Genomic DNA, 26016 nt, shown 5'->3' with positions numbered 1-26016 from the left:
CAAACTTTGCAGTACAGCTCAATCTGGCCTTGAGCTGACGTAGCAACCGTCGCCGGCCTCAAATATGAGGTTCACGATGGGCTCCAAAGGAGCAACGGCAGCGTGCACGGTGGAGAGGGGAGGTGTGGTGGTGAGTGTGTCGAAATGAGCAGGCCCCCCCGGTGAGGAGAGAGCGTAGGTTGGTATTGGGTTCTATAACGGAGGGGGCAGTTCGAGAGAGAAATGGCAATTTGGTAAATTTAGTGTGGGCAAGAGATGAAATTTGAAATTCATTGTAAAAAGCGAAGACAAGAAGTTGAAGATTGCTTTTGAAAATTTCTTCTTTTCTTCAATTTTTAATTGTTTATTTATTCTGCAAAAGGTAAATCACACGAAAAGTATGGTCACATCTAAACCTCGACAAACACGCACCGTTCATGATAACAAAGAAAGATTAAATGGATTCAAACGATTATCGCAAGATTAAAACTTGCAGAGGGTAAAAATGCACCCTTTCTGAAGTTCGGGTAGTGCGAAATTTTCTCATTCGTTTTGGACGAAACCAAGGTCTTCAAATAGAGCACAAGAAAGCTGTAAACATTTCCAATGGAAGTGAAAACTGAAAGGATGTCTTAAAATCAAACGGTCAATTATAGTTACTGTCCTCTGGCTCTTTTCATTTTGGTTGCTCAAGGGAAAGGACGGGTGTAACAGAGTCACAGCTTTGATCCGACACAATTCCAATAAATATCACACCCAGATACAAATGCTAAGAGGCGGAAGTAGAGATGGACGGTAAGATCTACCGCAAGTTTTCACTGATCAACCGTAATATTCAATGTTTGGGTACCCAAAAAAAAAAAAAATAATAATGCAGAGACTACTGTACCCAATGTTTTGGCCAATAGAGGAAAAGAAGAAACGGTTATATTCAACGTAAGCAGACGTCGTAAGGACATACAGATTTCGTAGAGGACCACCACCTGTACTTATCAATTCTAGATATGATCTGATTCTTTGGACCCAAAACAAAAAAAAAGGGAATAGACAGACGAGAAGGATGCAATGGTATTAAAATACTAAGACAGGCCTAGGAGGTACAGTCTGGAAATAGATTTTCTGTTGTATATCCTATCTTCATTCTTCAAATGATTCTCTAACAGCTAGAATAGAGATGTTACCCTCACTTAGAGGCCTCATGATATGCGTTGCTTCTTTTTCTCCGGTGTCGAGTGTACCTGTGCTTTAATTCCATAGGTCTTCAACTGAAAGTTCTCAAAGGCGTCGGAAATCGCTCCGACCTGTAAACAGGGTGGGCAAATAAGCAAAGTCGTGGAGATGCAACGCATGAAAGACAGCTTAGCGATTTAAGCGCTACGGGCGAGTTCACCTACCAGCTCAGGCTTTTTTGCATAAACTCTCACGATCATGTCCTGGTAGGATGTTGGCAGCAAGTGACTAATGCGATCATCTGGTATGGTGAATTTCTCTTCACTTTCGTAGTCCTGAGAAATTCAAATCTCACGTTACATTTACGAACAAAGAAATTTATGAAGCCTTCAAATTGGGCAGCCACATCCCTGATAGTGCCAACTGAACATGGTCAGCCTTGCATCCGATGTTTAGTTCCTAGGCTCAAAATGCTATTAATGGTTTAGGAATGCAACTGAGCCCATTATTCCAGAAAACATTTTCTTTTATCGATTGAACATTGGAATTTGATAAAATTCAGCGGACCCAGCATCAAGAGACGCCCTTATTTCTCCTTTATATTGTGAAAAGTCAGTGTCAAGCCAGAAACCTTTTGTCACTTGAGGCATTTAGGGAGAATCATTCGTTAATTGGGAGAATATGATCAACTTATAATCTTGCATTAGCAGGATAAAATTTCCGAGGCCACACTGCTTAGGAGAAACATATACCTCAAACTCAACGAAAGACCTCAGGAACTCCATTATGTTAAGGCCCTCTCTGCAGCAAACAAGAAACACAAATCCTTTTCCCCTTTGGTTGTGTTGTTCGTTCAGGCAGAGTTGAAATCATGTAACTTAGTTAGACTAAATCTCTCGGTTCTGGTAGAAGTCGTGAATTTTGCAGTCAAGAACAAGATAATGCACTGTTGCAAACCAAAATAACTCTTCATGGATGATGTAGTCTATTCTTTATATGCAAACGTTATCATGCAGCTCGACATAACTCTTCATGCATGGGAATTACCTACGTTAAGGATAAACAACCACCCACCCAAATGTCCTCTGATTACGGTTTATATTTTTCCAGATGTATCAAGTTCTTTCAATGTGAACAGATTATTGCGTAGGCTGAAAAGATAAGAGAACTGGAAAACAGCATAGTGAAGTTACTAGTACCTTGAAAAAGTTGATGCTGGAAGGGATACATGCACAAAAGGCAGCAAAACGAGAAGTCAGTGAGTCATGCATATAATATGTCAAAACAATACAAGATACTCCGCGACAAAGCTCTTCAGGTACCTTTCAAGAGGATTTTGCCTTCCACGCGTCAAGTCAATCCTAACATTGCTTACAGCGATATCCTCTTCTTTTAGGGTTACTCCAGTATTTTTCTGTTAAATAGGACTGGTTAAAACTTTACTATCTTGCTCGCATGGTGTTGCCAACAGGAAAGAGCTCATCCCCATATTTAACCAATCACCCAGTAAAATCTGAACAAAACCTGAGAACAAACAATATCTTGTGCAGTCACGGCCTTAAAGTGCTCCAGTTTGTCCTTTGGAACAGCATATTCGTTGCAAAACTGCCACAAAAAAATCAACACTCAAAGGTCACAGTTTCACTGGTGAAAGCAGTAGAGCAGAGTGGCTACTTCAGCATAATTGTATAACATTTGGTGCAAAGCGCAAGAATCAATCAACTAGAGTACCTACCTGATACAAATTCCTCCTACGAATCCGCAGAATCAAATCCTTAGCTTCCTTAAGCTCTGGGTCTGGAGCTGTCTCTATAGTTTTTATTATAGTGTCGTCTAACTGCAAAAGGAAAATGCATCTACTAACTGCTGGTAATCGCTCTGTATCAATCGGAAACAAATGAAAAACTCGAGAAAACCTTCCAATATTCATGAGGGTCGTGAATGTAAGATAAAATTTCCAAATGATCATGTGCCTTCACCAAAGCATCTACCACCATAAGCTCTACTGCCTGCAAAGATATCAACATGACAGCGTATCAACTCAAGAAGCTGGCACAGAGAGAGAGAGAGAGAGAGAGAGAGGGCTCTATCAATTGAAAGAATCCACATTAGCACATACCTTTACTTTTGGGTGTGTATAGACTGTTCGGTAGAGATCAGCACGAGTTGCAAACATCTTGTGGATGGTAAGATCTAACAAATTCTCCAATGATAATAAGATCTAACAGAGCTAGGCATAAAAGATAATGATATAGAGAGCTGGACAAAATTACTGACAATCCTTGGCGCGGTAGCAAATCTCATCACCCAAGACCCGCATCGTCTCCATTAACCTTTTAGATGAAGAATTTCAAAATTGAGAAGATATATTCTGCAATTCCGCTTATAACATCCGGATTACTAATAGGTTTCAACAAATACCTCTGAAACTCAAAGTTGCATCCTAGACCACAAGCTCGGCAGTCTCTCGCAATGTAATCGAACCTGCAGATGCATGTGACTCCAATATAGAAACAAAATATTCAACAAATGACTCAATCAAGTAAAGGTTCCGGCAGATCATAAGGGATCTTACTTGTCTACGTCGATCCCATTTCTACCGTTTGCAACAATATCATACAGATAAAGCTTCTCCTTCTTGCCCTGGATTTACAGATTGCAACATTATCAGCCAAAAATCTATAGGCATGTGAAAATGAAAATAGTATGACAATAAGGTATTAGAAATATGCCCAAATTCCGAAGTCCAACCAGAACTTCACCTTGGGTAGTGAATGCTCTGAGCTGGCAATTATCATGTCCTGCATTAGAATGCAAACAAATGCTCAACAGAACCTTACATTGGCAATTTATGTGCACTGCAGAAAGACATCAATAAATAAAGCCCAAATGTGCTGCAGACAACTGTATATAATGCATGAGAAGTAAAAGATATGATTGTAGTTTCAGTATGGTTGTATTCACAGTACAAAAGTACATAGATAATCGACTGTTAGGACTTGCAAACACACAAAACATGCAACCCAAGCTAATTAGTGAAATCTTTATCTCCAGAACAGAACACAGCACCAACAAATCAGAAGAAAATTTGCACAAGATTCTTGTTTCATTTTGGTTTGTCTTTATCTCCAGAACAGAACTCAAGTACCCAACAAATCAAAAACATTGTGCACAAGATTCTTGTATCATTGTGACCAAACCTTCTGAGTGAAATTTGGAAGCAGATCCAGATAGAGATAACGTTACATTGTAATGCACCAGAAAAAGATGTTGCAAAATAGATGCCTCCAATAAAAGCAGCATACCTTAACTTTCTTAACCATTTCAGGGTCAATGTCGATTTTATGCTCGTCAACAATATGGTCAACAATCTTCGCTGACATTTCCTCATGATTCCTAGAACGTAAGATAGCATGAAAAGGACAACAATATCTCTGCAGAAACTGCAAAACTAACTGCTTAACAACATGCATCTTTTAATTCTTTGTTATTTGCCAAGAGAAATCTAAGATCAATTTATGAGAAAGAAGTAATTTGCAAGAAAAACAAAACCATGTTAAGGATACCATAGATGTAAAAGTTATTGCCACTGAATGATTTGCCAACAGTAGAGGACATGTAGATTAATTTAGCGTTATCTACAGAAGTTCCACAATCTCCCTGCTAGCAAAATGGTGCAAACTACAACTTTCGTTTATGTACCAGCCAAGAATCTAGTACACTAACACGTGACATCAAGAAACTGGAAAACTGGATGGAAAAAATAGCGTCAAATATCCCAGACAGTACTTGAATGGCAACGCCAGTTGACCGGAAAAAAAAAAAAACCGGAACAGAGGAAAAGTTCATGCTCAACCACTTAAATATTTTTAATTTGTTGGTATAACTGGAACTCAATTAGTAAATATGTCATGTAATGAAAAAGCCTGGAGAATGGACATGAATGCACTCTACTAGAAATGCAAATTACCAGTCGGAATCTCTAAGAACCAAGGGAAGGAACTCGCGTTCAAATAAGTGACTGAAAGGACCATGGCCCACATCATGAAGAAGTCCTACAAGTTGAGTAAACAGATGAATAACATAATAAATTAGTTGTCTAGTTGGTTTGAGTATAAGACAGCAATTACCAGCAATTTTAACCGTTTGAATGTCGAAACGATCAATACCGAGCTCCAAGCCCTGCATGACATAAGCAAATCCAATTCCGTCATTCTAACAAAGGACGAGGATTAAGTACCAAAGAATCAAAGATAACATCATCATACTTGATAAGTTTTGAGCTTTTGAACAGCTTCGCCAGCGAGCCAATACACCCCGAGAGAATGTTCAAACCTGGAATGCACGGCCCCAGGATACACCATGTTCGTCACACCTGAGATTGTGTGGCATTCATAGAGGCAGAATTGCCAGATGTTATGATATTTTTTGTCAAGATAAATGCATGGGGATATATTTGGAAAGCTATGATTTCCAGAAGAGATGCAATTCCTTAATATATTTAGGAAAGCTGAAGCTGAACAAATGATGAGAATTGACTCAACACTACTGGACAGTGCTAAAGCCCCAAGACTCATGAATTAACTTGCTGTCATTAAGCAATTCTAGTGCGAGTCAGGAAACCATTTGGGTGTAAGGGAGTATCTAGTTATTAGACCTGTGAAGAACTAACAATTATTCATAGAAGCGCAGGGAACGCCCTCCAGAGTACCACCAAAGAGTGCATTGAGCAGCTTGGTTCTTTCTCTAGTGAAAGCAGAACCACAACACAATGGTTTCAAATGATCAGCAGACATCAACAAATAGGTTAAAACCCATCCAGTGGCTCTTTATGCAGGTGATGCATGTATGGTTAACTTTTCTTAGCCAAAAGAAGGAGCCAAACCAAGCACCATTTCAGGAAGCCAAGAGAAATTGGGACACTATTTGTCATAGCTATTGCATGGATAAATCTAACTCGGTATAATGTAGACTCCACAATTAAACATTGAACTCACCAAGCTGTTTCAGGTCACGAAGCCTGTAAAAAAATTGGAGAAATAAAGAATCGTTAACCACAGGGTAACTTGGCAATCTATGGAGACTTCGGCAAATACGACACTAACTTGCCTCTGAAAATGTTCGGTATCAATGAACTTCAACGCAAGCTGCAAGATGAAACAACAGAGAAGCTGTCAAATGATGTCCCGTCACCATCTTCAATCGAACAAGTGCTTAACTACTGTACATGCAATCCATGCGAGAAATATAAAAGGAAAATTGAGAGAAAGCATATTGAGCAGCCTTTGACAAGTATAAATAAAGACCCAAGGACAAGTAGACACAGTAAGTCATGCAACCTTTCGAAAATGAAGAAAAAAGAAGCCAAAGCATGCCAACGTCACGCGGACCAACTTATATCAAGTACAGAGATAACGAAATTCACGTCCGCTTCTTCGCCAACCACGCTCCGATCATTCATCACAAACTCCATCTCCGCAGTACGCGACCGTAAATCGACTCTGTGACTCTTCTCTGCTTAGGAACAAACTCTCTCGGCACGCAACTCCGCAATCCGATACCAGTACCGGTTCTCGCCAATCCGCATCCAACTCACACACGCGAAACCGGACTTCCGCGTCCCGTTCGATCAGCCACACAACAGCTAGCGGCGCGAGCGCACGCGGAAACAGCAATCGACTACAGAGAGGGAGAGGGAGAGAGAGAGACTCACGGGATCGAGGTAGACGTAGCCGTGGAGGTTGTCGTGGACGTGCTTGGAGAGCCTGAAGTCCTGAGCGGAGGGGAAGCTGTAGGCGGGCGACAGGGAGAGGTCATCGCTGCAATAAGCTCCCATCGGAACGACTGCGGAATCGACGGAGGAGAATCGCCGGCAGGGGAGGGAGGCAGACGAAGAGGAATGGCGTGACGCAGTGTCGCAGCAGTGGGGTGGGAGGAGTAGAGAATGAGGTTTACCACTTTTTTTCAAATTAAATTATTGGGATTGGAGTGAAGATGGCGCCCACGTGTGACATTCCATTCTATTCCATTCCGCGATTCTGGCACAGCGCAACGCAACGCAACGCATCTGCGGGGCCGTTAATGATGGCAACCGAATATTCTCGATTCCCTGCTCCCCTCAATTTAGGGCTCGTTCCCCCCCTTTTTATTCTTTTGCTTTATTATACTACGCTTTTCAATCACGGTAGCCCCTCGTCACACGCATTCGCTCGCCGTCCCCCTCGTCTCACCTGGGACGTATTTTATAGGAATCCGGTTTCGCGATTTTTGGTACTTGAAACTTAGCTCGTGCAATCCTAAAATTTGAAATCATGCTCGCCCCTAAATCCCTTCATATCGCACCCGTAATTGGGATGCGGCCTCTAGATATTTGCGCAAAATCAATGGCTCGAACTCGTTCGAGAAACGACGGAGGGCCGCTCGCAGATCCATCGGTCCTTTGCAGCGTTTTGGTGCGAGGTTAGGGCGCGCGCGGAAACACTTCTACTCTAGAAATCAACTTTTGATCATAAGTTGATTTTTCTATTTCTACTTCGGAGCGTAAATTGATTTTGCTACTGAAGATAAATAATTTTTTTTTCCTTTTTACTTCTTTAAGCGACTTCAAAACTACTTTTGAAGCAAAAAAAAAAAAAAAAACTTCAAAAGAAAGAAAAAATTAAATTGAATAACCAAACAGATTTCTACTCTAGAAGTTACATCATTAAATAGATTTTTGATCCAAAAGCACTTCTAAAACACAAATTTTACTCCAAAAATATTGTGAGGCGCGTCTTAAATTTTATCTCAGTTGTTGAAATTCAACTTGGCTGACAAGGGAAGATCCAACTCCCAATTATGATTGGAGTATTATCTTTGGCCTAAGCATATGACTTTTTGGGCAATGGCGAAACGAGCCACTTTTTTTAGAAAGTTTTGTTTTTCCTTCCCACCCTATACAGGTAATTCAACCACACGCACGAGGGAAATCATAGCTTCGTCGACGATCAACTTGTCTAAAAGCGGATCGCTCACTTCTCACATTATGGTCTCCTGGGATCCTCCACCACCGGGGATGAATTGAAATGAATACGGATGGGGCGTCCGAAGGTAATCTCGAACTTGTAGGAGCCGGATGATTATTCTGAATGAAGCGGGCGACTGCCTTGCCAGTTTTACCTCATTTCTTGGAATATGTTTGTCTTCACAAGCGGAACTACGAGCCCTATGGTTGGGACATGCCATAGCAAAACAACCTGATTTCCGTAAACTCATCAGCGATGGACTCCAAAATTATCACCGAACTTGTTAACCAAGAGAGTACAACGGATAACACGGGATGAACACTACTTAAAGATATTAGAAAATTTAGGGGTTCTCTTTTTGAGTTCAAAATTCATCATATTTTTTGGAAAGGCAATCGACCTACCGATATGCTTGTCAATACTAGCGTAGCCACTAGCCAAGCGATTGGACACTATGATCTGCTTGCAACCTCCTAGGGAATTATCTCATGCTTTGTTTAGTGGTAAAGTTGGAAATTTAAAATTTTACATTTTAATTATCTTCGTTTCTATCTGATATTTACAACAACAATAACAAAAAATAGAAGTAACGTAAGAAAGAGAAAACAGAAGAAAGAAGGAATACTAGAAAAATGCGTTGAGTTCTTATAAGCAGATATTATTTTCATGTCAATGGTTAGTTCATCGGAGTCTCTCTCGTCAAGAATTATTTATAAGTATTTCAACTTATAGGTTGTTACGCTTTTTATTTTACTGCCTAATTTTTGTGTTATTTAATTTACTTTTTAAATTTGCCATGAAGTTATTATCCAAGTAACATATACACGTGAAGAGCTCAAAGCGGACCAAACGAAAAATAATGAATTTTTCTAAATTAGTTTAAATATTAATGCGTTTTATTAATATGGACCGGGCCACGTCATTATGAGTCCTCATATTTATATTGAACGAAAATGGATCAAAACATGTTAAATAAATTGGATTATTTTCGGCTCGAGCCGATCTACCCATTTAACGGCCCCAGTATTTACTGATCTATTGCAACGTATCCGAAGCAACCTCGCATGCGGTACGAGAATCCTTGTCTAGATCGCGCTCTACACGTGAGGTCCAATTGCAGCTCGATTAATCATTAGCTACACTACAATGAACCCAATCCGGTTGATCCGATTCCAAGCAAGTATTTCTCCGGATGCCCGCCGCCTTGTACCTTCCACACTTCTGTCACCTGACCGCCTAATTCCTTCGCTTCGGTTGATGATACTAGTCGATGCGCTTTGAACCTTATTCGAAGGAAGCCATGCTCAGTCAGAGCCTGCTCGGCACTGCTTTCGCAAGCCAGCCGCATCGACTGCTTTCTATTTTCTCTCCGATTTTTTACCTTCTTGTTCGTCATTTTGAGAAGTCAATGCTACCTGCCTTTAGACGACGCTGGATGCCGTCTCACACACAACCAGGGACTGTCGCTGAGTGTTGATTTCATGGAGCACTGCTTTCGCAAGCCAGCCACATCGACCGCTTTCTGTTTTCTCTCAGATTTTTGACCTTCCCGTGCATCATTTTGAGAAGTCAATGCCACCTGCCTTTAGACGACGCCGGATGCTGTCTCACACACAACCAGGGACTGTTGCTGAGTGTTGATTTCATGGAGCACTGCTTTCGCAAGCCAGCCACATCGGCCGCTTTCTGTTTTCTCTCAGATTTGTTGACCTTCCTGCGCATCATTTTGAGAAGTCAATGCTACTTGCCTTTAGACGACGCCAGATGCCGTCTCACACACAACCAGGGACTGTCGCTGAGTGCTGATTTCATGGAGTTCGTGGCATTGTTACCATTGGTTTCGAATTCAAGGTGACTTGGTCTCCTTGAGTTTGATGCGATGTTAGAGATAATCAAGATTTCTATAAGGATAATTTCCTATATCGGAGATATTCGATAATTCTATTGATTCTATGTATCTCTCAAGATTGGGCGTACATTTTCATTCAGTTGTGCATATTATATTACCTTAGACAGCGATCTCATAAAGTCAATAAATAGGCCGATGTAATCATTATTACAAGCATCGAAATTTGTAAAAAAGAAAAAATTCCACAATTCTCTCTTCCGCTTTACTTTACGATTCTCAACCACCCCGACTCCACAATACACCCCAATTTCTGCATTAAGCCGGGATTAAGCTGGGGCTAAGTTGAGAAAAAAGAACCTGTCGCAACAGCGATTGCATGTTAGTTTTTTTTTTTTTTCTCTCTTTCTTTTTTTTGAACCTGAAGATGGCGACCGGTCGTTAAAAATGTCAAAATGAGTCATAGACTCGTGTGGATGGTGGTAAATGAATTATCAAACATTTGAAGGCTTAGGTGAAAATGGGTTGAAAACACTGGAGTCCAGCCCAGTGAGTCAACCCATAAATCGGTTCTCCAATGGGTCGGCAATGCTTTGACGATGGATTGACGGCCCACAAAGCGATAGTCCACACTTGTCGTGGGATGACGCACGTGCGGATCACAATCCCAATCGGATCATGCCATCTATTTCGCATCACTTTATTTCTAATTTTTCTGTTTTAAGTAAAGCTAATTTATATTTTAGCACGTAAATAAGTTCTAACATACAAAAGCATGATTCTAGGTGAATTTTTTTTTCCATTGTTGTTATCGGTTAGAAATACGAGGAATTGTCCTAACGCTTATTGTCTAGACAAGCCGAACAAGATCGTCCCAATTATAGCGAAATAAATTCATAATGAAACGATGAATTCTTGCTATATCTATGTTCACAAGCTAGAGAATACGACAGCACTTCTGCTTTAAGAATTAACTTCTCATCAGAAGTTGATTTTTCTACTTTCGAAAAGAAGTTAATTTTTTTTTTAACTTCTTTAAATAGCTCCAAAGCTATTTCTGCAGCAAAAAAAAAAAAAAAAGCTCTAAATTTAGAAAAATAAATTTACGTAATCAAATGAATTCCTACTTCAGAAATTGCGTTGCCAAATGAATTTTTGCTTGAGAAATATTTCTAAAGTAGAAATCCCACTCCTGAAGTGTCATAATGAGTGCCATAAGATACCAATTTAATAAAATCATACTCACTGATAGGACCGTACCAATTTGCAAGCCCCCAATCATTCTAACATTTCCCTGTCAAGACTTTCATATTTCACTTTCTTCTATCCCGAAGTTTGCCCTGTTCTCGGGAACGCGCAAACTCAAACAACATCCGCAGAAGACAAACTCAACAATCAAAAAGGGAAAGAGGGCAGCTCCACAATATGCCGAAAGAGTAGACAGTGCAAATTACAAACGAAAACACAACGGAAGATTTTCATAATACATAAATACGGTCGCATGAAGCATCTTGTCCATTTCTAACATCATGTCACAATAGATATATCCTCGCCCTCTCATAAGATGTATCCAAATAAGTTGCTAAACATTCCATCTGCAGTTATTTGCCGGTAGTATGCCATGCCAAACTGATCCAGACAGTTTCAACAGCAGGATCCAAATGAGACCCGAGGCAAGAGTAAGAACCATCTCCATCAGCTGATCTATGTTTCTTTCGGTAACCGATACTCATAGTTGACTAGGAAATCCTCGCACCACTTCACTTTTTTCACCATCTCTCGAACCGCTAATCGAATTCCTTTCTCAATCGGTCTTATTCCCAGTGTAAGCAAACTTCCAACCATCACTCTTCAACAACATTAACCAACTCATACTCAACAAGCGATAGGTTGTTATCTTCTTTGACAGCAAAATCGGCCGGTTCGGTTTTGGTCACCTCAATACGACCCCACTTGTCCACAGCAAGCCTCATGGATCCTTTAAACATGTCGATTCTGGCATTCCGCAGGATTACAATCATATCGGGCCTCATCAAGTCAACTGCAGTAAACATGTGTACCACTATTGAACATGACATGGTGCAGCCATACTACGGTTGCAGTTGATAAAATCAGCAAACTGTGAGAGGCCTAACTGCAGAAGCTATTGGACTCAAATTTAATAATATTTGAGTTAGAAGCATGTTACTTCCGATTAAATTCGAGAAATATTACGAGCTTAACTGCTGAAGACTCGGAATCCACAAGATGAGACACGTGGCTTGTAGAAAAATTGCGGAAGTTCAACACTTAAGAGGCCTCAGAACGGAAAATTACAAACAAAGGCCTTCAATTTAATTTTCTTCTTTCTTCACAGACTCTGCCATGACATATCACTGAAGACACACTGTTCGCAGTATATTCACCCTGAAATGCAGTTAAGAAAAGAAGGAATGGTACCTTGCTTGTTTCTAGCTGTAAATACAACAATGCCTGTATCATCCCCAATCAAGCATTCGGCAATCCTCGTTTGACGCACTTGTGGCCCATCAGGACGGCCCTTCTGCATTACCATCTTCGAGCTCACGACCTTCACTGTGAGATTGTGGCCACTAGTCCCAGGACGCAACTGATCTACCTTGGTGAACACTGGTTTCCTCATTGCAGGCTTTGCTTCAGCCATCTGTACAAAATTACAGTTAATCAAGGTGCGCTGTTAACCGGATCTTTCACCTGTTTTTCGTTAATCCTAGTTGAACTAATAATGACCACGGAGGACCCACGTGCCCCCCCCGGGCCAAAAAAATGGTTACAATGTCCTATCAGTATCAGTCATGACACTTCAAACCAACAATTACAGACTTAATTTCATCCACTCAACCAAAACCTGCATCAATTACGACAAGAACACCGTCGATTTCGCCTCTTTCATTTCTACTATATGTGAGAAATATCCGAAGTAACCACATACACACAATAGCACGCAATTGGATTATTCCAGATAAACCAGATCGAATATAACATATTATCAAGGCGCACACTTCTAAACTGACCCAGAATCCACATCAACGCTACCTCTTAAAGTTACCGGCATTCCTCCGGAAAAATCAGATACCATCAGCAGCAGCATCACCCAATTGCAACATCAACATGTGCCCACTAACCAACACACGATTAGCAGGAAGACCATCAAAAGGCGATCAGAAACCTCTAAGCACAACAAAACGATAACCCACCCATGTCCATAATCACGAGACCAAGCACTCCTTCTCACAATTTATCCAGAAAAAACAACGGAAAAAAAGAAAGAAAGAACAGAACACATCCTCAGTGGAAGTATTCCAACAACATAAGACGACGACGATAAAATCCAACGAAAATGGCGCCTAGAAATTCACCTCAGTCTCTGCACTTGTGATGAGGTTCAGTGAGATCTTCTCCACGTTGTGTTTAGGTTTTACGAACAGTGACGATTGAAACGAAAGCTGTTGCGCTAGTGGGTGGGAGCGAAATGGAGGGCCGTCAGAATCGCCTGTCGAACGACGCGAGAAACTAGGGTTTCTTACTTCGCTCGTGGCCCCTGGAGTCCGTCATTTTCTGGACGCATCTTCGCCGTACGCGGGCCGGGAATCGGACGGCTGAGGAAATACTGAGTTCATCTTTTCTCCGTCCGGTCTCTTTTTTTTTTTTTGTCAACTAACCAAAAAAAAAAAAAATACACGAGTTTATATTAAGGGACAATGACACAAAGGTTGTCTCTATACTTTGACCTAATATGCGACTTCATCCTTAAATTTTTTAATTTGTTGAATACGGTTACTGAACTTTAGTTCAATGTATAATGTAATCACTAAAATTTTAATTTGTTAAACGAGCTTCGTTCTCATATACACTAGTAAATTCGGAACGTAATGGCAATAGTTCACATTAAGTATGGAGCATACTTACTTTTCCTTACAAAAAATTGCTAACCACGTATTAGCCAATTATTTACAAGTAATTTCCCTATGTGATTAGTAGCATTTTAGACAGAAAAAAACTTAATTCATAAAAAAGTGTATACTATGTAACTGTTTAACAATAGTTAACGGTTTTGACCAAAAAAAAAAAAAAAACAATAGCTAACGGTTTTCCAAATTAGAAAAATAAGTGCCTATGTGAATTGTCCATGTGATCAGTAATTTTCGGGAAGAAAAGTGATTTAGTCCATTAGCAATAATAGTCGTCAATGCAGCCTCTGAAAAAGTAAGCTTGTGCGCAATTCACATTGATCATACTAAAAATAACTTTCTATGGTAAAAAAAAAAAAAACAGCTTTCAACTACGATTATTTTGTTGATAGTAACTTTTCATATTAAAACAATGTTCGATACAATACAGTAGATCGTATGAAAAACAAGCATTTTTGTATAAGCAAAATAAAGCCGGTGCTATTTTCACTCCAATTTTAGTTAATACACTCCTTTTTTAGCTAATTTACTGAAATACCCTTCGCTCTCTCTATCTTCAATTTATTATTTCTTTCTTTTATTAGTTTAATCCATAAAACTGCCTTTATTTATATCATTTCTCTAGTTAATTTCACAATATAAATACTTCATTACACCTATTAATATATCAATTTACTATATCTTATTTTTATTTTGCCTAGAGAATATTGTCAATTTTAATTTATAGTCCCATATTCTCATTCACAAGAAATTCTATTTATGACCGCTTATGAATACACAACTAAGTTTTTTTTTTTCGAATAGTGGGACTGGAACTATATTTCAATGTCGAAAAATAAAATATAATTTAATTATTTATCCGATCTTGATAAAAATGGAAGAGAAAATTTATCAACATATGAAAAATGTTAATTTGTTACAAGCATGATCAAATGTCAAACATATCTATATTTAGACCATATCTAAATATTAACAAAGGAAAAACGCATAAAGGAAAAAAAATAAAACTTCTTGCTATTCAACTCATGCTATGAAGAAAGCAATTGGTATTGATTGTAAATTCATTCTCATAGCAAGTGGATCGAAACCTTAAAATATGCTTAAAAAAATCTTATGTGAGTTTGAAAGTGCGGAATGTGTAAATAATTTTTCAACCCCATCTTGCAACTCTTATTAAAATGTCAAAAGCTCAAATGAAAGCACAAATCAGCGATATTTAACTTCATAAACGTACAAATTTATTCCGTAAAATCACCCACAAGGTCAAAATCTGCTAGATAACTAGATTGAGTTATAATTTTCAACTTTAAAATAAAATTTCCCACAAACTATCTCATAGAAAATATATAGTTAATTGTGTATTTATAAACCGTTATAACTAGAGATTTCTAAATTTTTATATAACTTTTGTAATTGAAAAAATGAAACCATGAGTTAACAATAATGACCTTTTGTAGGCAAAGTGATAATATGATGCACGAATGATATTATATTGGGTGTAATTCGATAGTTATTGTGAAATTGCTAATTTAAAAGATAAAATAGAAATAAAGGTAGTTATGTTGGTTAGCATGATAAAAAAGGAAATAAAAAATTGAAAAGACAAAACGGTATTTCGGTCTGTTGACTTAAAAAAGAAGTGGTTTAGCCAAAATAGGAGTGAAAATAGCGCTGCCCCAAAATAATGGATAATTTGTGAAGTACATATTTGATTACAGTCCTTTCCTACTGAAAGGATGCTTTTCATATCAAGAGAAAAGTACAAAAAAAAGAAAGTCTTACAACTATTGTATTAGTACTAATTCAATTCTAAACCTTTCAATTGGATTAATTTAATTCTAAACCCTTTCACGTTGATACCAATTCATTTCATCCATCCAATTTTGGCCGAAAATTGATGATATGAATGTTGATTTTTCTACGTGGCAAAGCGGATATCGATGAGGATAATTTTTGTAATTTTTAAATATTTCTTTTTCGAATTTTTATTATTTTTTCCTTCAATTTTCTTTCTCCAAAGTGGTTGACGAGGATTGCCGGAGCTTGCCGGCCACTGGACAAGGTGTAGGCACCCGCGGCCAGGCCATGGCCGCTTCGCCCATAGTTGCGCCTTGCCCTGACCATTGCGGCAACCGTTGGTGAGGTCAACCTCACTAGGGGCTCGCCCACATCTATGCAAGGTTGATGGCTGGCGAGGGCTTGATGGCCCTCGTCCCGTGGTCGGCGAGATCGGTGAAAAAAAAGAGGAAACGAAGAGAAGAAAAAAATTAATAACAAATTTAAAATTAGGAAAATTTTGAAAAAATATTCACGTCAATGGCAATTGTGTGTTACGTAAAACAGCCGACGTCTATATTAGCAATTTCCGATCTAAATTGACTAGATACACTTAATTAGTACTAATATGAAAATGTTTAAAATTCAATTAATAAAATACAATAAATTTAGGTTTTTTTTGCGTACTTTTCTCCACTTTTGCATGAGTTGCGAATGTCCTCCTGCCCAGACAACGATCGCCTACAATCAGTACATTAGGACATGAGTCGTATCGGTTTCTGGGGACTGTGGTCTATCAATGCCGTGACACCTTTCGGACGAAGTCCAAGAAACATCGGTGTAAATCAAAACCACAAGAGAGAATTTGCACAAAGAGTAGAGTTCCATTCTCAATTAGACCTCAGCAATCTTCAATACAGCACAAGCTAGAGACATTTCAAGACATTTAATTGTAAGAGCAGCATTAGCACACTAGTTCAAGATCCTGCATCATCTTGAGTACAGAACAAGCCAGCGACACGGAGTTTAGGACACACATTGCAGGAGCAGAGCACTATTACGCTACTTTGAGATCCTGCAACTTATTATAAGCTCGAAAATTGCGAAAACATGAACGCGGAAACCGCATGAGCCGAGCAGCAGGGAAATTATCGGTACTGAGGGGCCAGGACGCCCTCCCTGACAATGTAATTTTGGAGAGGGAATTCCTCTCCCTTGAAGTACCTATCCAGCATGTCTTTGGTTCCTGCTGCATATCGCAACTGCACCAAAACCAAATTAGAGAGTCACAACATGATTAAAAAGCGAGTTGATACCTTTTAATAGAGGAGGAGAGGCAAGGAGTTTGGAAATGTATGGTACCTGCCCATCAATAGTTGTGCCGGAAATATGAGGTGTCATGGCCTGGTTCGGCATGTACCGCCAGGGGTGGTCCTTGGGTGCTGGCTGTGGGAACCAAACATCCCCACTATAACCTGAAAGATAGGCAGATGAAGGTCGGACACAAATAGGAAATTGGGGTGAAAAAAGGAAGAAAAAGAATACGACTGTAAGTGATCTTCTGGCTCTAGTTTACCTCCGATGTGTCCGCTGGAGCAAGCATCGGCAACTGCTTGTGTATCCATGATTGCTCCTCTGGCATTGTTGACGATAAGGACACCCTTCTTCAACTTGGAAATCCTCTCTTTATTAAACATTCCTCTATAACATATACAATGGCCTTCATCACATAATGCTTGCAACATTTTACAAGAACTCTCTCACTCTCTCTCTCTGAAAGCCCTTTTCTTCTTAGAAATTTTCTCAAAATATACTTCTAAAAGTACGAATGAACTTCAAGACCTTACACATTACAAGAATTCCGCGAACGGCAGACTAACACCATAAACTTCTTTTGGAGCGTAGGCATTTAAATTAAGATGATTTTTACCTTGTTTGATCAGTTAGAGGCGTGTTGATCACAATTATGTCACATTTCTGAAGCATTACATCGAGGTCCTCCTCAAATTTGGCCCCAGTCTGCTTCTCCATTTCTGGGTCCATTTTCAGGCGGTCATGATAGAGGAGATTGCAGTTGAAAGGCTTTAATCGCTGTAGCAAAAGCTTGCCAATTCGTCCAGCACCAAAAGTCCCAACAGTTTTTCCTTCAAGATCATAAGCTCTGTATGCTATACCAGCCACATTCCAGTCCCCACTGATGACCTGATGATGTCCAGGCAAAAAGTTCCTTACAAGAATGAGGATTCTCATGAGCTCATCTTCTGCAACCGAAACTACATTGCTTCCAGTGACTTCTGCCACTGTCAATCCTGCTTCAGCTGCAGCCTTCAAATCAATGTGATCAGAACCAATGCCAGCAGTGAGAAGAAGCTGCAAATTCTTCGCCTTCTTGATTCTTTCCGCAGTAACATAGGCAGGGTGAAAGGGGGTTGTTATGAGGACATGAAGATCGGGAATATGCTTTTCAAGTTCTGTGATGATAGAATTGAGAAGTGAGAAGTTAAGCAAACATAAACATGAAATAATAACAAGTTATAGAAAGCGATACAGTAATAGTCAGGCAACAACCAAATTATTAATCATCGAGAATAATGAAATGGCAGATATCAGCTACAGCCAAAGGTTCCAGGAAGATGAAAACCTACATAGAAAGCCAGTGTTATTTCTAAAACGCACTCACCACAGTCTGGTCCATCCTTGTCAGCTGTGACTACATACTGATGACCTCGCGATTCCAGCCAGTCGCGTATGCCCAAACCTCTCTCAACACAGCCCACGAAATTGGGATTCAACTCAGCATATTCATTGGCCTTGTAGAACACACCCACAATCTTTTTGCTTCCAGCAGTAGACTGATAAAAGTGACCACAGAAAACACATATGCAGTCAGGAAAGAAGAAAATTTTGAAGCGGAAAAGGTAGATTTGAGGCAGAGAAGGCATCAGTTCAAAATTCCAGAGACATGGGTGTCAATTACCAACTGATGACATTATCAATTGAAACAAGAATTACCCTAAGAAACCAAACAATCCGAGAAGTGAACAGCAACCCCCTATCGAGACAAAACAGCGAAACATGTCACATGAGCTTTCTCTGCACCCCATAGTCAAGGAAAGTAATAAATCTTGTAAAGAAAGAGCAATTTCCCCTGAAATTGCAGATGTCAGGATGAGCATTTGAGATGGAAGAAGCATTCGTTAAGTGTCTGATGCTGTCAACCTTGGCAGACTAAATTTCGATACAAAGGCATATCTTAGTCTAACTATAACATCTTCCCACATCGTGCACAAGTTTCTAGATCACAAACCTCTTTGCTTTGGTACAATCATATGATTGAGAACATACTATCTATGTTTTTCAAATGTTAAAAAAACGAAAGGACCAAGCTGCAAACCAGGAAAAACCAAGCTGCTACTGGACGGTCTCATCGGTGCTAAAACTAACACTGACCATGCGATTACTGGAAGGCTTTCATTTATGAGAAGTAGCAGGAGCTCATTACAACTAAATGTCTGCGCAGCTTTCTTTTTCTTTTATACTCCTGTAGCCCTCGCGGCATGCTGAGTATACACTTCTTCGAACATGACAAAACTAATATTCATCAAGATCCAAGATGTGCGACTTTGACTTTGTCTCTGTTCGAACCCTCTAAGATGATGATACTAAGACATATGACAAAAGATTCCATTATTCCAACTCTCCAAGAAAAAGCTTCCGTTTTCCCCTTCCTAATTGCCAAGATGACATAGACCAAAACAAGCCCACAAGGCCTACTGTCAGTCTGTCAGGCACTCGTCATCACCGCAGTTTTTCCGACTTAATGAAGCCTGACCAATCGATGATCAGATGCCGATGCACAAACCGAATCCCCATGACCCAACTCCAAGACGACCCTCTAAATTCCGATCAAGCGAACCACCGTCTTGCTATTCAACTCAGTCACATGCTACCGCGTCGATCAATTGATCAAAATCCGCGTGCTACGACCGATAAAACACGGATAAGCCTAAAAGCGCCCTTTAGAACACACAACACATCAAAAACAGAAGCCAGAGAACCATAGCACCGACAAGAACCGCGCGACGGCTCGCGGTCATGCGAGCTACGACAGTAGCGGGTCATCAAAACAGTGGCGATGACTAAAAAGGGTCACTCACATGGGCATGCCTAGTGAAATTCGGAGACGAGCACAGAGCTCTGATGGCGGACACACCAGCGCGCTTCATGGCCATTTCGGAGCCGGCGCGAATCTCGTAGTTCACGAGCTTGAAGCGATTCAGAAGAGAGAGATTCAGTGTCGGAAGATGAAGGAAAATCGCATGAAACACTGGCAAGGTGTGAAGGCCTCAGCGAGAGAGACGTCCGATAATTATGGGCGAGGAGTCATAAGGGAAGCGAGAACGGACTTCTCCTTCCCTTGCTTTCGTGACGAACACTGGCTTTAAGCCTTCGGCAAGAGGCCGAAGTCGTCGCGCTATCTTCACTTGCTTGTCCGATTCGCGCGTGCCTCTCCTCGTTTGGCTTCCGCGAGTGTGCGATTCCCGTCGGAGACGTCGATGAGGGCTGTCAATTTTGACACGTGGTGGTGACGTTTGTAATCGAAATTGTTAACCGCTTTTTTTTCACTTTTTTTTTTTTGCCCTTTCGATGGGTGATTGCAAGAAGCAAATCTGACGTGGGCACTCAATGCCAAATATAATCCTCTCTTTTGAAACAACGTAACTTAAGATTTTAAGCTTTCATGTCCAGAAGTGAGCGATTTCAGAATCGATTCAGATTTCATCGAGAATTGACCTATCAAAATCGGTTCTTCAATATTTTGAACCTAGAATCTAATCTACATATTCTGAAACTAAAATCTACCCTACCGCAAGTTTTAAGTTTGGTTTCGGGATCTACCCAAATTTGGCATATTGTCTCAATTAAACGATCGTAGTGAATCATTACCTTTAATGACCGCTATTTTTTTGTTACAATCCACGTAAACTACATCTCTTATTCGGACACACGAAAAATTTAAAACATTAACAAAATAAAACTCTCAATCATATCTCCATCATGGATATCGCCGAAAATGAAAGTTCAAACTTATGATTTCATATCAGAAAATCATCATTAATGGAATAATGTAGGACCATGCAAAGACATAAAACTAGAAAAATTCAAAAACTTGTTTCATGTTCCAAGTTTCAGATTCCACCCGAAACTTACCCTACATACTTTAAAACGTAAAATACTGGTATGGGTTCTTGTTCTATTGTGGATCATGCTCACCCTTATTCACATACATATCGGCTTACATTCTCACGACCCCACTCATTTTAATAAGTTATCATTTTTCTTTCTCTCTCTTTCGCCATCTCTTATCTATCCATATGAGCTCTGTCATTAAGCTAAGCGAAGTAGCTTTGGCATGGCAAGGCATGTTTGTGTTGAGTAATTTTGGACCTCTCCCATCCAAAAAATTAGCTCGAAAAATAAGGCCCAATAATTTCTCTCTCACATATCTAGAGGAGCAACAACTTGTATATTTTCTGTGTGATTTTTGGGTCCAGTTTTATTGGTAACCTACGTTATGATATCAGCTTTGGGTGGTCTTGAGTCTATCTCATTCCAATTGACTATCAGCCTCTTCTACAACCGATATGAGACAACCTCAACAGTTCACTTGTCCAAATCGAGTTTTGGTTCGGATCGAAATGAAATCCGATTGACGGTTTCTCTATGTAGTAATTAGCAAATGCCGATTGGTCCTTCCTCGCTGCCTTTTACCAGTGTCCAAAGTGGCCAATGCAAATTCTGTTCCTCACTGGCTTTTCGGTGTCCAAAGCGGCCATGCTTTTCCGAACATCGTGTCCCTTTTGGAACCCCTGATTGGCTTTGTAACCAAGATGTAATAATGATTTTCATGCTGCTTTCGCTCTCCGAAAAAACAAGTAGTCGAGAACACTTTCAGAAATCTTCATGAACCAAACAGAGCATTAAGTTTCTTTGTATTTTTTTTTTTTGTCGGAAGTTTCTTTGTATTTTGCTCGTTGAAAAGTTTTCAGTGAAAACAACATCAAAATGAATAAATGTAAAAGAAGATGTAAAAAATTATACTTTTCCTTTTTCGTACTTTCTCGCTTTCTTAATTAAGCTTATGTACTTAATTTGTCTAATTAAGTGCCACGGGATGGAGCCTTCAAACTTCGCCAAAATAGGACGCGGACAGAATACGAGAAATGTGTGTAGACGTATACTCAATTCATATAATGTCATAGTATGATGCAGGTAAATTCGGACAATTTGGACGCCAATATCGGCCCACACAATCTTACCCACGTCATGCTCCGACATCGCATAGGCATTGCGACGATGATGTTTTGCCGGGTTCGATGTGGCATAGATCTGATAGGAAAGTTAAACGACTTAGATCAAAAAAATTAAAAGCATGGAAGATTTTGATTAGCAAAGCGCGCGAAAGTATAAAACAAACCAAAGGGAGTTTTTTTTTTATATATATATTTTCCAAAAAAAGGGAGGGACTTCGTCGAGTCGGGGCGTCCTTTGGGCAGCATCCCTGAGCCGACACTTCTAATCTTTGTCTCGAGTCGAATAGTCGAACGGCGCTGTCCCGGATAACGACTGTTATCAGATGAGCTGTCCCTTTCATTAGGTGGTTGACTCCACACTAACACGATAGGCCCTATTACGTGGACGACCCACCCTTTTTCGGATAAATGTAGTTAAAAAAATCAAAAACTTATCACAAAAGTTTAATTAAGCTGTAAAATATTCAAAATATATATATAACCAAGCCTTAAAACTTATCACATAAAAATATAATTGAGTCCCAAAATTTTTAAAAAGTATAATTAAATCTTAAAACTTATCGATCGGTGCAACCAAATCACGGAAGAGCTTGATACATCAACTTGACAAGTTTCAAGATCCGATTACACTTTTTCAAAAATTTCAAGATTCAATTGTACTTTCGTGACGAGTTTCGGGAGTTTCAAGACACTTGTTTCTTTTACGAAAAATGTTCACTAGAAATTTTAAAATTTATCACGAAAGTGCAATTGAGTCCCGAAACTTATGAAAGGTGCAATCGGGTCCTAAAATTTGACAGATCAGTAAAATTAAATCTTTACGTTAACACCAACATAATTTTTATATTATTTCCACTTATTGTTTAGTTATAGAAAGAGGGAGATGTAGGGGGATTCCCGGAAATCGGGATCTGGGAGTGGGAGGCATCGCAGCTGCAATTCAGGCGGTCCTTGTTTTATGATTGATTGTGCTTTACGTCATATGTCCGTCCTCCTTTAACAATTCTCCGTTTAAAGTAACATTGGAATTAGCACTTGTGATTTGATAAATTCGCCGCACATGTCAAGAATCACAAATTTCGCTACGCCGTCAGACGAATGGGCTCGATGACATGGATTGACTAAATTAAAGTACATCTATTACGATTTTTTTCTTAAAAAAGGGTTAAAAGGCATAATATAAAAAAATAAGGACTTTGATACTGTGACGATGTCACAGTGTCACAATGGAAGGCGTGGCATAAAATCAGAGGTAGATCTCACTTTGATTTTTATATATTTTTTTGACACGCATAATACTCGCGATTGTGAGTCCATTGTTATATCATCCCACTGTCAACTTTTCAAATTCCAAAAAATAAATAAGTCGGAGGACCAATTCTATAAACACCATAAAGTTGAGATATTCTTAGTCATGCCAAGCAATAACAAAGAAGCATTTTGCATAAGATTTTAGATATTCATGTCACGATTGCATATTTTGACTTTGAGATCAAGCGCCACCTTAAATGGTGAAAAACAAAATGTGCGAGATTTGCGTCCGACTTTTTTTTTTTTTTTTTGCATTTATTCATTTTCGCTTTTTAGGCTTTGCTTTTTTTTTTTTAATCAGCATTGTTTTTTGCTTTTCAAGAATTTGCTAGCATAATAATTTTTGGGTGACTATTAAACTGTGAAAGTAACACGGTATTGTGGGCCACAAATTCTTGAATGATTGGACCCACAATAATTTCTAATAATTTTGCATTCAAAATGTATTTACGTGATTTTTTCTGGATCCATACTTCGAGTTGCTTCATAATTATATCAGGTGATAAATGATAATTATCCGCAAATTGTGTGGATACTAGCTTTTTCTGGACTAAGCCAAAGTAACGTTGGTGTAAGGAGAAACCACGGCAGAAAATTTGCACAACAGAGTGCAGGTTCCATTCTCAAAAAGACCTCATCAATCTTCAATGCAAGCACAAACTAAAGACACACCTCCAGACAAACAAAGAAAAGAGCAGGCATTATTTCACTTATTCAAGATCCTGCAACTTATGATAAGCTTGACGATCCCGAACGCTCGAACACGGGAACTGCATGAGCCGAGGAGCCGGGAAATCACTGGTACTGAGCGGCCAGTACGCCCTCCTTGACAATGTAATTCTGGAGAGGGAATTCCTCTCCCTTGAAGTACCTATCCAGCATGTCTTTGGTCCCGGCCGCATATCGCAGCTGCACCGAAAAACCGAATCCGAAAGTCAGAAACATGGTTAAGAATCGAGTCTGTACCTAAGAAGAGGCGAGGAGTTTGGAAATGTTGAGAGTACCTGCGCGTCTATAGTTGTGCCAGAAATATGAGGAGTCATGGCCTGGTTCGGCATGTAACGCCAGGGGTGGTCCTTGGGTGCTGGCTGTGGGAACCAAACATCCCCACTATAACCTGAAAGATAGGCAGATGAAGGTCGGACATTGCTAGGAAATGACGACTGATCATGACAGATGTTCCGGCTATAGTTTTACCTCCGATGTGTCCGCTGGCGCAAGCATTGGCAATGGCTTGTGTATCCACGAGCGCTCCTCTAGCATTGTTGACGATGAGGACACCCTTCTTCAACTTGGAAATCCTCTCTTTGTCAAACATTCCTCTGAACCATTTTTACAAGAACTTCAAAACCTTACATATTGCAAGAAAACTGAAGCAGACTTAACACCATGAACTTCTTTCCATCGAATGATTCTTACCTTGTTTTCTCAGTCAGAGGGGTGTTGAGCACAATTATGTCGCATTTCTGAAGCATCGCGTCGAGGTCCTCCTCGAATTTCGCACCAGTCTGATTCTCCAGTTCCGGGTCGATCTTGATGCGGTCGTGATAGAGGAGATTGCAGTTGAAAGGCTTCAATCTCTGCAGCAAGAGCCTGCCAATTCGTCCGGCGCCAACCGTCCCGACGGTCTTCCCTTCAAGATCGTAAGCTCTGTGCGCTATGCCAGCCACATTCCAGTCCCCATTGATGACCTGATGATATCCAGGCAAGAAGTTCCTTACCAGAATGAGGATCCTCATGAGCTCATCCTCTGCCACAGAAACAACGTTGCTTCCGGTGACTTCTGCAACCGTCAACCCCGCTTCAGCCGCAGCCTTCAGATCGATGTGATCAGAACCGATCCCGGCAGTGAGAAGAAGCTGCAAATTCTTGGCCTTCTTGATTCTTTCCGCGGTAACATAGGCAGGGTGAAAGGGGGTCGTTATGAGGACATGGAGATCGGAAAGATGCTTTTCGAGTTCTGCGACCATGATCGAAATGAGAAGCGAGAAGCGAAGCAAACATGAACACGACATGAATAACAAATATGCAGAGAAAAGACTGTCATTCCAAAAACGTACTCACCGCTGTCCGGTCCCTCCTTGTCATCTGTGACTATGTACTGATGGCCTTGCGATTCCAGCCAGCCGCGTATGCCCAGACCTCTCTCGACAGAGCCGACGAAATTCGGATTCAACTCGGCATACTCGTTTGCCTTGTAGAACACACCCACAATCTTCTTGCCTCCAGCAGTAGACTGATGAAAGTTTACCACAGAAAACGTATGAGCAGCCAGCAGATAAAAAGAAGATGTTTGAATCAGAGAAGTCACCAGCTCAAAACTCCAGAAGCACGAGGAACAGAGCACGAACGAAAAGGGCGAAATAATCACAGCGAAAGCTCGCGGTCATGCGAACTTCAACATTAGCGGGTCGTCGAAACAGAGGCAATGACTAAAGGATCACTCACATGGGCATATCTAGTGAAATTCGGAGACGAACAGAGAGCTCTGATGGCAGACACACCAGCGCGCTTCATTGCCATTTTTCCGAGCCGGAGCGATTCTCGCAGTCCACGAGTTTGGAACGATTCAAACGAGAGATTTTCAGTGTAAGAAGAAGAAAGAAAATTGCATGAAACACTGGTGAAGTACTGAGGGAGAGAGACGTTCGATATATATAGGCGAAGAGTCACGAGGGAGGATTAGA

At 40.2% G+C, this 26016-nt stretch overlaps 3 protein-coding genes across 10 annotated transcripts; all 3 read right to left on the bottom strand.

Moving 5' to 3' along the window:
- Positions 1–863: 863 nt before the first annotated feature.
- LOC115741191 (deoxynucleoside triphosphate triphosphohydrolase SAMHD1 homolog) lies at positions 864–17471 on the bottom strand. Its single transcript, XM_030674954.2, has 21 exons — positions 17461–17471; positions 16420–16423; positions 6863–6987; positions 6259–6296; positions 6147–6169; positions 5418–5524; positions 5280–5331; positions 5120–5204; positions 4455–4545; positions 3912–3950; positions 3725–3792; positions 3571–3633; positions 3427–3482; positions 3269–3342; positions 3066–3158; positions 2885–2986; positions 2674–2754; positions 2472–2563; positions 2349–2364; positions 1374–1484; positions 864–1280 (listed from the first exon to the last, which is right to left on the bottom strand). The coding sequence occupies exons 3-21, from the start codon at positions 6983–6985 to the stop codon at positions 1176–1178; spliced, it is 1419 nt and encodes a 472-aa protein (XP_030530814.1). The 5' UTR covers positions 6986–6987; positions 16420–16423; positions 17461–17471; the 3' UTR covers positions 864–1175.
- LOC115741197 (uncharacterized protein At4g28440-like) lies at positions 11398–13542 on the bottom strand. 6 transcript variants are annotated; one of them, XM_030674963.2, is made up of 3 exons: positions 13377–13542; positions 12439–12661; positions 11398–12040 (listed from the first exon to the last, which is right to left on the bottom strand). In XM_030674963.2, the coding sequence occupies exons 2-3, from the start codon at positions 12659–12661 to the stop codon at positions 11844–11846; spliced, it is 420 nt and encodes a 139-aa protein (XP_030530823.1). In that variant the 5' UTR covers positions 13377–13542; the 3' UTR covers positions 11398–11843. The 6 variants fall into 6 exon arrangements, with proteins under 6 accessions (XP_030530823.1, XP_048140661.1, XP_048140660.1 ...); XM_048284704.1 differs by having other exon boundaries at positions 12439–12865; positions 13377–13526; XM_048284703.1 differs by lacking the exon at positions 13377–13542 and adding an exon at positions 13054–13261 and having other exon boundaries at positions 12439–12865.
- On the bottom strand, positions 16569–26016 carry LOC115741192 (formate dehydrogenase, mitochondrial). Of its 3 annotated transcripts, none has more exons than XM_030674956.2 (6): positions 25778–26016; positions 18385–18556; positions 17635–18175; positions 17281–17405; positions 17067–17179; positions 16569–16966 (listed from the first exon to the last, which is right to left on the bottom strand). In XM_030674956.2, the coding sequence occupies exons 1-6, from the start codon at positions 25850–25852 to the stop codon at positions 16853–16855; spliced, it is 1140 nt and encodes a 379-aa protein (XP_030530816.1). In that variant the 5' UTR covers positions 25853–26016; the 3' UTR covers positions 16569–16852. The 3 variants fall into 3 exon arrangements, with proteins under 3 accessions (XP_030530816.1, XP_030530815.1, XP_030530817.1); XM_030674955.2 differs by lacking the exon at positions 25778–26016 and adding an exon at positions 19862–20243; XM_030674957.2 differs by lacking the exons at positions 16569–16966; positions 17067–17179; positions 17281–17405; positions 17635–18175; positions 18385–18556 and adding exons at positions 23835–24238; positions 24334–24446; positions 24527–24651; positions 24749–25289; positions 25394–25565 and having other exon boundaries at positions 25778–25994.

Source organism: Rhodamnia argentea, chromosome 8 (genome assembly GCF_020921035.1).
Source record: "Rhodamnia argentea isolate NSW1041297 chromosome 8, ASM2092103v1, whole genome shotgun sequence".
Lineage (NCBI taxonomy): Eukaryota > Viridiplantae > Streptophyta > Magnoliopsida > Myrtales > Myrtaceae > Rhodamnia > Rhodamnia argentea.
The sequence above is the reverse complement of the archived record's forward strand: the minus strand, read 5'-3'. Positions and strand labels throughout refer to the sequence as shown.